This window comes from Poromitra crassiceps, assembly GCF_964638095.1.
Source record: "Poromitra crassiceps genome assembly, chromosome: 8".
NCBI classification, from domain to species: Eukaryota; Metazoa; Chordata; class Actinopteri; order Beryciformes; family Melamphaidae; genus Poromitra; species Poromitra crassiceps.
This window is the reverse complement of record NC_139629.1, coordinates 44,651,098-44,663,653: the sequence shown is the minus strand read 5'-3', so window position 1 is coordinate 44,663,653 and position 12,556 is coordinate 44,651,098. Positions and strand designations below refer to the sequence as shown.

General features: G+C 44.4%; 1 protein-coding gene across 2 annotated transcripts in view; it reads left to right on the top strand.

Annotated features, from left to right (window-relative positions):
* The window catches only part of acot7 (acyl-CoA thioesterase 7), an 87,297-nt gene extending 76,559 nt beyond the window's left edge, over nucleotides 1–10,738 (top strand). For both annotated transcript variants that reach the window (XM_083641038.1, XM_083641037.1), the window contains exon 9: nucleotides 9,965–10,738. In XM_083641038.1, the coding sequence (XP_083497164.1) occupies nucleotides 9,965–10,063 (99 nt within the window). In that variant the 3' untranslated portion in view covers nucleotides 10,064–10,738. The remainder of the gene's footprint in view (nucleotides 1–9,964) is intronic.
* The last annotated feature ends 1,818 nt before the right edge of the window (nucleotides 10,739–12,556 follow it).

Here is a 12,556-nt window from a genome sequence, read left to right as displayed (position 1 = left end):
TCCACATGAAGTGATGCACATGTATTTTTAGATGCCTCACCATTCAAGACAATCAGCAACGGGGTTAACGGGTGCACACTCGTGCCACAGCTACAGATCATTCTCTCTCTCTCTCTGGTAGTCCGAGGCCCTGCCTACATGAAGAAAATACCCACACTCGCTTTCCTCCACACATTAATCAATATATACATAAAGGATGCGTATTGAAAAATATTCATGATTATTCATAATCCTTTACAACAGTGGTTAAAGTCGAGGTGAAACCCGTTCGTCACGTGCATCTGAGTCCGTTTCAGACTGAAAACAAATTGAGAGGCGGACCATTATACGGTGTCGATTATTTGATTTGACAATTCTGAGAACTGGCTTTGGCATTGGCCAATCCTGGCGTGTTCCACCCCCAAATCGCGTGGGATTCAGCGTGTTGTCGTGCCTACGCGAGTGGGATCCGCGGAGTACCAGGCGGCCAGGCTGCTTCGTGCGGAGCGAGCGGACAATCCGATGCATGGGTGCTGCCCGCCCGCCCGGAAACTCCGAGAGACAACCCCCTGACAGCCAGGGAGGCTGTCAGGCTCGGAGGCGTGCGCCATTATCATTATAAATGTAAATAATATTCCTGGAATGCGTGTTTTAACGAGACAGTTACATTTCTTTGCATTCTTAGAGATTATAGTTTTTGGTTTTGTTCATGTTTCTAACAATTGGCCAAGATAGTAGTTAGTTTATGGGATAGGAATTCTGCCAGATGACAGGCACTAGGCGCCATTTTCTCTTTCTTTTGAAAGAGAAAATTATCCTGAAATGAAGATTTGATTGACAGCTGCATTTCATGATATGATTGGTTGAAATGGGGTAGACATTTGATAGTACTAGGTGACGTCAGCAAACTGTACATTACTGTTATCAATGAAATCTTGAAAAATGAACTTTTGATGTGGAAAAGTGTGAAAAACGAAAGAAATTAGACTTTTGTGATTTTGTTCGCATACATTATTAAGTAGGTGCACTGCATACCCAGGTATTTGAAAGAAAAGTCATTTTTGGGTTCAGCTCGACTTTAATAACATGCACAATAAATGTTCTACATAACTAGACTAAATTACAGCCTGTTTCCGTATCATTTTATGAAGAGATATAACATGTTACAAGCCTGCTAACAGTTTCAAATCTACAGTACAGCAGGGGTGCCCAACGTTTTTACACTTCAGATACTAAACATGACAGATCAGGAGAAGATTGAAGTTGTTCAAGACCCGTCTCTGTCTCAGCAACGCACCCTCGTGAGATTTGGCAACAGCAGCTCACGTCGGCAGGGAGCTACATGTGAAGTTTGTTGATGTAGTAGCTAAATCTGTGTTTGGATTTCTTTTTTTAATCTAATATCTTAATTACAACTAGATTGAGCCAACAAGGAGCAGCTTTCTGTTTATATGTGTTGTATTTATGTCGAGTTTTGGAACTCACGATGTTCTAGCTCAAGTTTGCTTGCTAGGTCGGCTATAACCTCACGTGACATCACCAGGCTCTCTCTCACAACCCTTCAAGGGAAGAGGTGACAGACCAAGGAGCGTACCATTCTTATTATTGGCGGAGCCTGCAGTGGTCTATCTAATATTAAAGATCTCTGGTTAAACGGAGGTCCTGACCAGGGTGGGAATTTCATCATTATAGGGGCAAGGCCATCTGGCCTTCGGCATTGCAATTTGTTTTTCGTGCACGAGGCCACATGCCCAGGCACAAAGGAGCTCTGCTCGATTGACATCGTGAAGAGCGATTTTTCTGAAATGTGGGTTAAAGGATCATTTCGGGGTTTCGGGGACCCTATTTTCCACACTTGTATGGTGTCTACTTCTGAAATGTGTGTTAAGATGAGGCAATGACACATCCTTTGCATAGGGCAGGCTACATTCAACTGAGACCACTAATTAAAGCAACTGACGACAGCAGCAGGCTGGTAGCAGGCTGGTAGCAGGGCACTGCCAAGGTGGCCTTTGGGGATCTCAGGGCATCACGGCCAGAGGGAGGGGCAACATAATTCCTACCCTGGTCCTGACTCTCTGTGGTCATTAAAGATCCCATCTGCACTTACCGTAAGAGTAGGGGTGTAACCCCGCCCCCATCGGCACTTATCGTAAGAGTAGGGGTATAACCCCGCCCCCATCGGCACTTCTCGTAAGAGTGGGGGTGTAACCCCGCCCCCATCGGCACTTATCATAAGAGTAGAGGTGTAACCCCGCCCCCATCAGCACTTACCGTAAGAGTAGGGGTGTAACCCCGCCCCCATCGGCACTTCTCATAATCGTAAGAGTAGAGGTGTAACCCCGCCCCCATCGGCACTTATCGTAAGAGTAGAGGTGTAACCCCGCCCCCATCGGCACTTATCGTAAGAGTAGAGGTGTAACCCCGCCCCCATCGGCACTTCTCGTAGGAGTAGAGGTGTATCCCCGCCCCCATCGGCACTTCTCATAAGAGTAGGGGTGTAACCCCGCCCCCATCGGCACTTCTCATAAGAGTAGAGGTGTAACCCTGCCCCCATCGGCACTTATCGTAAGAGTAGAGGTGTAACCCCGCCCCCATCGGCACTTCTCATAAGAGTAGGGGTGTAACCCCGCCCCCATCGACACTTACCGTAAGAGTAGGGGTGTAACCCCGCCCCCATCGGCACTTCTCGCAAGAGTGGGGGTGTAACCCCGCCCCCATCGGCACTTCTCGTAAGAGTGGGGGTGTAACCCCGCCCACCCGGTGCCCTGGCTAAATTCCCAGACAGGCCTTCCTTACATCATGGCCACCTAATCATCCTCCCTTACTTAAGTGGCACTTTTCAGTCCTCAACTCTCTGATAGCTGATGTGTGGTGAGCCTCCTGGCATCACCCAGCTCAGCTGCTACACATCAGTGGTGGTGGATGAGTAGAGTCCCAACCCCCCCCCCCCCCACACACACACACACACACACACACACACACACACACACACACACACTGATAAGCGCTATATAAATCGAATTAATTATTATTATTATTTCTTAGATTGCTGACTAGTTTGTGAACTGGGTCTATACCATCCATACCGCTCACTCAAAACGCAACACGTCTTATGGTTACATTACATTCTGGTCTATTGAGGTTTCTTTCACTGGATAAATTGCTCTCTCTGCCAGTTGTACAATGGATTTCTCCTTGTATGATTGTTTGGATGTTGGTGCAAAATGGCAAAATCTCTCTTCCTTCTGTCAAACTCTATTGTAACAGTAACGGCACTGGATATATCTTGATGTGAGGTAATGTCTACATTTGGCTGGTTGTCTACACAGGAATAAGACAAATACACTAAACACCAACAGCATTCCCCCAGAAAGCATGGATTTTTCCTTCAGCAAATGCCAATCCATTCTGGCTGTATCCCTTAGTGTATACCCATTTCTTAATACTAATGTTCATAGACTGATGCTGTCAGAAACTCAGAGGAAGCGCAGATCAGTGAGAAATTGGTTTACAGGGCACAGACTGAACAACAGACAGACTGAACAACACACAGACTGAACAACACACAGACTGAACAACACACAGACTGAACAACAGACAGACTGAACAACTCACAGACTGAACAACACACAGACTGAACAACACACAGACTGAACACAGACTGAACAACATACATACTGAACAACACACAGACTGAACAACACACAGACTGAACAACACACAGACTGAACAACACACAGACTGAACAACACACAGACTGAACACAGACTGAACAACACACAGACTGAACACAGACTGAACACAGACTGAACAGCACAGAGAAACATTCTGTTGTCACAACACTAACAACTGACAGCATTAAATATTCATCATCTTTGAGCAGAAAGAACTTCATTCAGGTTTCAACAAAAGCCGACATAAAGTATTTGAAAGGATTTGGTTTATCTTGACAACGGAAACACCATTTACATTGTCTAAAATGTCAACCATTGTCTCTCTCTGTCTCTCTCTCTGTCTGTCTGCCTGCCTGTCAGTGTCTGTATGTCTGTCTAACAATGTCTGTCTGTCTGTCTTTCACATTCACACACACATGCGCACACGCAAGCACAGACGCACACACACGCACGCACGCGCACACACACACACACACACACACACATAGAGGATAGCATCCAAACTCATGCTGGTCCAGATGGTTATTATTTTTCTTGAGCCGGTTGCTTCCAGCTTAGTGGTACTGATGAGACCCTGGTATTTGGCAGAGCCTGTGATGCCCTGTGCCCACTCTAATAGCAGCCTGTGCCAACACAAAGGAGCCCCGCTGGCATTTTGCTGGCATCGTCTGAGCGAGTCCTCGTCACAGGCCAGGTCCCTGTTCCAAGTTTGCACCCTTCAGTTTGTCACCTTGCTTTCAACTGTCCACCTAATGGACAAATAGCACACCCAGGTGTAACCAGCTGTTCATCCTGGCCACAAATCATTATTCTTTCTTTCTTTCTTCTTATTTCTCTCTGTTGTAAGTGCATGCAAAAACCCTAAGACCAAAAGTCACCAAAATTGGCAGGCGAGTTGCAAATTCCACCCACTATTCAAGCAGGTAAAGTGACACTCATTGACCTCAAGGTGGCGCTGTAACAATCAGGTTTATGTTTTTGCAATTATTTCAAAAACGGCTTGGCTTAGAATCAAAATTCTTTCATCCACTAATACGAATGAGAAGTGTCCGTGTGTGCAGAATTTTGTTCGGCCACAGCTATGCCATTTAACGTGCGATCGGGCTGAAACTTTCAGGAAGTGTATAGAGCACCCGTGCATGTGACCTGACCAGAGCCCGATTTTTTAATTAGGTAATTGCCCTAATTACCTAATAATGTGATGTCACTCGAGCAATAATGTCATCAGTAATGATGCCATCAGTGATGTCATCCTTCCTGGCTGAGCAGACTGGGTGGGTCTAACTCCCGGGGGTCCACTAGTTATTGTAATCTCTCAAGACGTCTGCATCTGGTCTTCTCTTCTGAAAATATCAAATTTTTCCTAATCTGCTTGGACCCCGATTATTGCCGCTTGTGGCTATATTTATATGATAGTGTAATAATTGAATAGCCTATTTGTGAAAGTGTCATCATTTCTAGGCGACTAGCCGTCTAATTTATTCTGTACATGGTTCCGTTTATTTTAAGTGATTATAGAATATTATAAATACTATACATAAACATAACCCAGCAATAACGTATATGTATATGAGGAGAAAGAAAAAATATGCCTCATTCTAAAGACAATATATTAAAATGTCAAAAAATGATCTTACGTTATCTGGAGACCATAAAAAGCGAGGGAGTGGAGAAGTTCAACTTGAAGACGAGACAGTTTGGCGATTCTCTCCAGACAAACTAGTCTGGTATTTGGTATTTTTGTCACGTACAGATATGCAATGATGATTGCCGGGTAATATTATGTAGTATGTTGATGTTCAAGAATAACTTTGTCAAGTCTCTATTTGATCATGTGACGAGACGATACATTGTAGTTGTCGTTTACATGTAGCTGCAAAATCTGAACGTCAACACTGACATGCTGCTCACACGTGCAAGCCGTGTGAGCAGCATGTTCAAACGTCAAAGTGGCACCCGGGCCCATCCGAATAGTGTGCAGTGGGGGCGGGGCCTGTTCTAACGACCTTATGCTCCTGTCAGAGACACTCGCATCTCTGCGTCAGACGATGATCCGGCATAATCATAGTTATTAGACCTGAGCCACCATAGGAATACCAATTACACCACGACATACCAACAGGACATTTTGAGCCTAGAATTTGAGCCTAGAATTGAATTGTCTCATTGAGTTATGCAAATGTATTCCACATGAGCACAAACATATGCATGAGCACGTGCGCCCTAGCAGGAATGCACACACAGTGTACGCATGAAGGCTCAACAGACATGATGCTTTTATAATGACTCTTTCTGGCAACGTGCTTCACTTCCTCTCCTGCAGATACTACAGCTAGGATTCTGAAAGGTCAAAACCATGATGCTCCACAAGCCAGGCCAATGTTCTCATATTCTCATATCTCACATTCTCCAATGTGGATTATAGCTCTGTAATAGATTTGCATTGAGAAAGACTCAGGCATGGCATGCACCACACCCCATATCCTTCTGAACCACTTTCACTATGATGAGGCTTTTATATTGCCGTTTCGATTATGTCCTCATAGTTTGTACTTAAACACACACACACACACACACACACACACACACGCGCGCACGCACGCATGCACGCACGCACGCACACACACACACACACACACAAATCCTCCCATTTCCTCAGGACATAATTGTTGTTTCCCCTGCCTTGGACAAACAGTAGATAGACGAGCATATCTCATATTGTTCTAAAGCATCACTATTCATTAGCAATAGTCAGGTGGACAGTTTGTTTTAATTGGCATGTTCATTAAACCAAGATGCCATATAATTACCGGCGTAGAGCTGTAGCTCATCTGGTTTTAAATGTGTAATTAAACACTGGTTCAGTCCTGAGGGGTTTGACTGACAGAGAGAGAGAGAGAGGGAGAGAGAGAGAGAGAGGGAGAGATAGAGAGAGAGAGAGAAAGAGAGGATGAGAGAGGGAGAAAGAGAGAGAGAGATAAAGAGACAGAGAGAGGGAGAGAGAGAGAGAGGGAGAGAGAGAGAGAGAATGAAAGGTACAAACAGCCTAAAGACATTATTAATAAAGATGAAGGACTTATTGTACCATAAACATGGTGTGGAGAATGCAAAGTCCACAATATGGCTGCATTTGACTACTATATGGACTTGCCAGTGAGGTGAGATCATATTCAGAAAAAGTTTTATATCAATACCTTCATCACCAATCTGCCGTGCGACTGTACACAATCTGTTCAGACAGACAAAACAGATCAAATAAAACTTCCACCCACTCCAGACAGCTGCTCACCGTCTAGATTTCCATTCTTTTGAAATAAGGAAGTTTACTTGACGTAATGCTTTTTGAAACAGACTTTTTCGATTCTCTTCAAACTTGCAATCAAAAGAAATTTGGCAGCAGCCCACGATCATTATGAGCAGAGTGAACGTTTGCTCTTCAACTCCAATGACACTTGTTCAGGTGTTATTTACTTTGAAAGTCAATGAGATGGAATTGTCTATTACTTTCAGCTGAATGGTATGTCGACTGTTATATAACCCACACAACAAACTCTTCATTTAATACTGGTCTATTCTTTGTAAATCAACATCAGTATTTGAATATTTGCATCATCAGGTTTGAGCTGTGACCCCTGGGCTTGTGGCCCGGTGATGTTTTGTCGTATCTTGTTACCATGGTTACCACCTTTACCCCGCTAGCCGGGCGCTTCTCGCTCATACTGAGCATTAGCGCCCGGCAAACGTCAACCGCATTTCCCATCAAACAATATCAAACAATCGTGCCGCTCTCACGTCTAGGTATAAAAACCAACCCTTACCTGAGCCAAAAACGTGAAGTGAAGACGCTATCCGATGGGCCAACATGCTCTTCTTTTAAATACATATAGGTGCCTCTATAGCGTCTTCACTTCACGTTTTTTGGCTCAGGTAAGGGTTGGTTTTTATACCTAGACGTGAGAGCGGCACGATTGTTTGATGGGAAATGTGTTGACATTCGCCGGGCGCTAATGCTCAGTATGAGCGAGAAGCGCCCGGCTAGCGGGGTAAGTTATCACCCTGCTCTGTAAAGTTAAAGCGTCTTCTGTCATCTTTGCACCAGAGGGTTGTTGAGTGGCAGGTGCTCATCAATCTGCCAACCACCTGGTGTGTCCACTGGAAAAAGCCATTTCAACATGTCAATCAGCACTGACGTGTTGAGCTCTAGGCTTATTTCTCTTTCATAGACATTCTTTGGCATGGCTTGTTTCATTTTAAGTTCTGTCTCTCAAGAGATATTCACTAAAAGATTTTGCACAATATATAACCAACTTGTATATTTCAAGAATGTTTTGAAATGTGAATAACAATTGGCAAAAAACCTTTGATTTGAATCCACAAGAGTCTCAGCTTAATCTATACTATAATTGGAGGATCGTCTGTCTCTCTCACTGACTCTCTCTCTCTCTCTCTCTCTCTCTCTCTCTCTCTCTCTCTCTGTCCTTCGCGTATCTCGAGAACCGTTGGTCGGATCGACTTCAAACTTTGGGAGTGCGCTTAGGGGGACCTGACAGAGTGCAGTGCGTGCGGGGGGGGGGAGCGCCCACGGGGTGGTGCATGGGGGGGAACGGGCACTGCACTAGTTTATGCAATTCCAAGACTGTTTGGGGACCCCAGTATGCAAAACATTTCAAATAGACCGCAAAAATGGCACATTTATACGGCATGCAGAAAAACTGCATGGTTTTTTGCCAAAACAAAACTGCATATGATTAGCATGAAGTGGGCTGTCTGTAAAGGAGAGACTCGTGGGTACCATGGATGTATTAAAATAACTGAATAGGGGACGTGCCACGCCCACCCATGCATTCGGACGGAGGTTGCTCATTGGCGCATGAAGTCATCATGGGGGCTTTTTCTTCCTGGTTTTACTTCCTGACCATGCGGCCTAAGGCGAAGCGCGCATGTGTGCCATGACGTATTCCATGACGTCTCCCACCCCTCCCACCCATGGATTGTATTACAAGAAGAAAATACCCCCGTATACGGCTCTTAGTGGCTTCTGAAGAAAAAATGCCCCATAAAAAATTTGTTGATAATTAAAAGAGTCGTTTTATACTTTGAGTGACACCCGGGAAAAATTCCCCTGGGTTTAACAGCTGCCGGCGTCCCCATGCAAGTGGATGATAATTTTCCTTTCTGGGCTGCATGGCGTCACGTGACTTGCAATACAGAGCTTCGCCACCATGTTCAAATGGCTTCACAGCCCAGCGCTATTGCTTGGTGGGTACCCATAGAACCCATTCTCGTTCCCATATCTTGAGGTGCGAGGTCAAGGGACCCCTTTGAATATGGCCATGCCAGTTTTTCCCTTGCCAAAATTTAGCCTAAATTTGGAGCGTTATTTCCCCCCTTGCCTAGCATGAAATGGTTGGTACCAATGGATTCCTTGGGGTTTCTAGTTTCATATGCTACCAGTATCGTCTCCCTAGCTTTAAAGCAGGGGTCCAATACTGCCTTCTGAAAAAGTGTGTGTGTGGGGGGGACATGTCCCCTGTGTCCCCCCATAAATGATGTTGTTGCCTTACACACACACACACACACACGCATGCACACAAACACACCCACCCCTGCTGGGTTGTTCTGCGATACCATTGTGTAGATGAGGGAGTGGGAACGCGGGCAGCACCATAAAAGTACGTGTTGACATGTGGTATTGTTGTTTAAGTCATGAGGTTGACAGGCAGTCTAATTAAACTGTACAGGCTAGCAAGTGCTTCCTCCCACCAGTGTGCAGCCAAAGCCAGCTGAGCGAGGGAAGGGGAGAAGTGTATTCCATGCAGAAGGGACAAGTCGACTAGTGAAAGTCAAGCCATGGCTATTATATATTATGTCTGTGTCTGTGTGTCTGTTTGTATGCAAACGAGTAGGTTTCATTTCAACATAAATCAGAGGGAAAGTGCAGGTATGAAACACACTTGAGGAGAATTATTGGCTAATGTGAACTGCAGGCAAACAAAGATATTAAACATGGCATACACAGTATACATTTCCAACCGAAATTGTGATCTTTTTTGATGGTACTATTACTATTTGTGTGTTTTCCCTACTGTATTGTTTTATTGTGTGACTCCTGCTGTCATTTGTTGTCCGGTCTCCCTTGGAAAAAATATTTTGAATCTCAGTAAATAAATCAAATTAACATATAGGCCTACATTGAATTCCACTGTGCCCTACATAGTCTAATTAGCACTTTGTAAAAAGGTGTAAACTGGGATTTTGATGCTTCTGAAAGCTCAAATCTTTTGTTGGTGTGTTTCTGTTTCCCTCAGATGGAAGGAGAGGATGAGCAGAAGCGCTTTGAGGAGGCCAAGGCACGCTATCTCCACAACAAGGCCAAGAGACTGGCAGAGAAGGAGCGCCAACAATGATACCACTGCTCCCCACAATACAACTACCCCATAGTACAACTACCCCACACTACAAATACCCCACACTACAACTACCCCACAACTACCCCACAGTACAACTACCCCACACTACAAATACCCCACACTACAACTACCCCACACTACAAATACCCCAAGTACAACTACCCCACAGTACAACTACCCCACACTACAACTACCCCAAGTACAACTACCCCATAGTACAACTACCCCACACTACAACTACACCAAGTACAACTACCCCACACTACAACTACCCCACACTACAAATACCCCAAGTACAACTACCCCACACTACAAATACCCCAAGTACAACTACCCCACACTACAACTACCCCACACTACAACTACCCCACATAACACACATCATGAAGGGGAAAAAACAACACCTTTCCTATTATTTACTGTAGCTTCATATTCACCCTAAAGTCTGTCGTTGTTTTGTTTTGTTTTGTTTTGTGTGCTACACACCAAAGTGTCCACATACAGCTCTGTACTGTAGAGCTCTTTTATCTATCCAAGAGTACATCATCTTATTTTATCATAGAGAGATTTCTATTTAAAGTACTGGTCATGATCACTGTCGCTGCAAAGTGACCGTCTGAGTGCAGGGAAAATGTGAGTGAACGAATAAAAGATCCTAAGTGTCAGTCTGGGCTCCTCGGCTCGTGTCCTTGCCTTGTTTGGTGATGATGTCATTGTCTTGGGCATGCCTTGTTTGGTGATGATGTCATTGTCTTGGGCATGCCTTGTTTGGTGATGATGTCATTGTTTTGGTGATGCTGTCATTGTCTTGGGCATGCCTTGTTTGGTGATGATGTCATTGTCTTGGGCATGCCTTGTTTGGTGGTGATGTCATTGTCTTGGGCATGCCTTGTTTGGTGATGACGTCATTGTCTTGGGCATGCCTTGTTTGGTGATGATGTCATTGTTTTGGTGATGCTGTCATTGTCTTGGGCATGCCTTGTTTGGTGATGATGTCATTGTCTTGGGCATGCCTTGTTTGGTGATGATGTCATTGTTTTGGTGATGATGTCATTGTCTTGGGCATGCCTTGTTTGGTGATGATGTCATTGTCTTGGGCATGCCTTGGCAGAGAGGGCGCACGCAATCCGTCTTTCCAGCACCGTGTCTTTCACAGGGAAGATCAGCGGCGCTCTGGGGTCTTTTGAGTCAACTCATCTCTCCCACGCCTGCCCTTCCCCCTCCTCTCTCTCTCTCTCTCTCTCTCTCTCTCTCTCCTCCTTTGCCTGTCTCTCTGTCACACTCTGACTCCACTCTGCCTTACTGTATACTGTCCTTCCCCCTCCTCTCTCTCTCTCTCTCTCTCTCTCTCTCTCCTCCTCTGCCTGTCTCTCTGTCACACTCTGACTCCAGCATTCACTCTGCCTTACTGTATACTGTCCTTCCCCCTCCTCTCTCTCTCTCTCTCTCTCTCTCTCTCTCTCTCCTCCTCTGCCTGTCTCTCTGTCACACTCTGACTCCAGCATTCACTCTGCCTTACTGTATACTGTCCTTCCCTCTCCATCATATGCCTCATCCGTCTTCAGTCTCCTGCCATGTCGGTTTCTTGCTCCTCTCAGTCACTCCATTCTCCTCCGGTCTACTCCATGTCTCTCTCTCTCTCTCTGGATGAAATATGAAGAAATATGAGGTGTGTTGATAGGAGACAGAGTGCTTTAATATTAGTCAATGTGCTTTTTGCACATAGTGAAGTCAAGAACAAACGAAAGGAAATAAGTGGGTCAAAAGATTGTGCAGCTAGAGACAGGAAATCCTGATGGGCTTATACAGGGTCCTAAGAAATGAAACCAATATTAACATAAATGTAATTAAAGCTACAATATAAACAAAAACAAGAGAAAAGAACAAACAAACAAAAACAAAAAACAACAACCAAAATCAACATAAAACATTGAAGAGATGGAGGGAGGGAGGTTTCGGGATGGGACAATATGCTTATCTCACAGTCACAATATGATTTGATATGGGCTTCACGATACAATGTAACAAGTAATACAAGTTTAATGACAACAAATAGGTAGGTAGAAATAAATCTGCAGTTATACTAATACACTTTTCATAAATCTCATATCACATATTTATCGTGTCATGAGATAACAGATAAGCAAACCGTCGCGTCCCAAACAATAAAGTGTGAATTATGTTCATTCCTGAGCCACAAAGCTTAGCGATGGTATTGGGGTGCTACAATATAAAAATATCAATACAAATCCAAATAATCTAGTTTCGATGGAAATTGTGAAATTGTGATTGTGAAATTGTGAAATTGTGATTGGCAAAGATTCTCATTTGTGATTATTAGAGAATAAAATGCAGCAGAATATTGCCATTCATTTTTCTGCTCCACAAATACGTATTGTCACATGTTTGTGTTGCGATACATTGCAAAGTGATTTATCATCGTGATGCGCTTCTGCTGGCGTAGGTGAATGTGTAGTAATAATAATAATA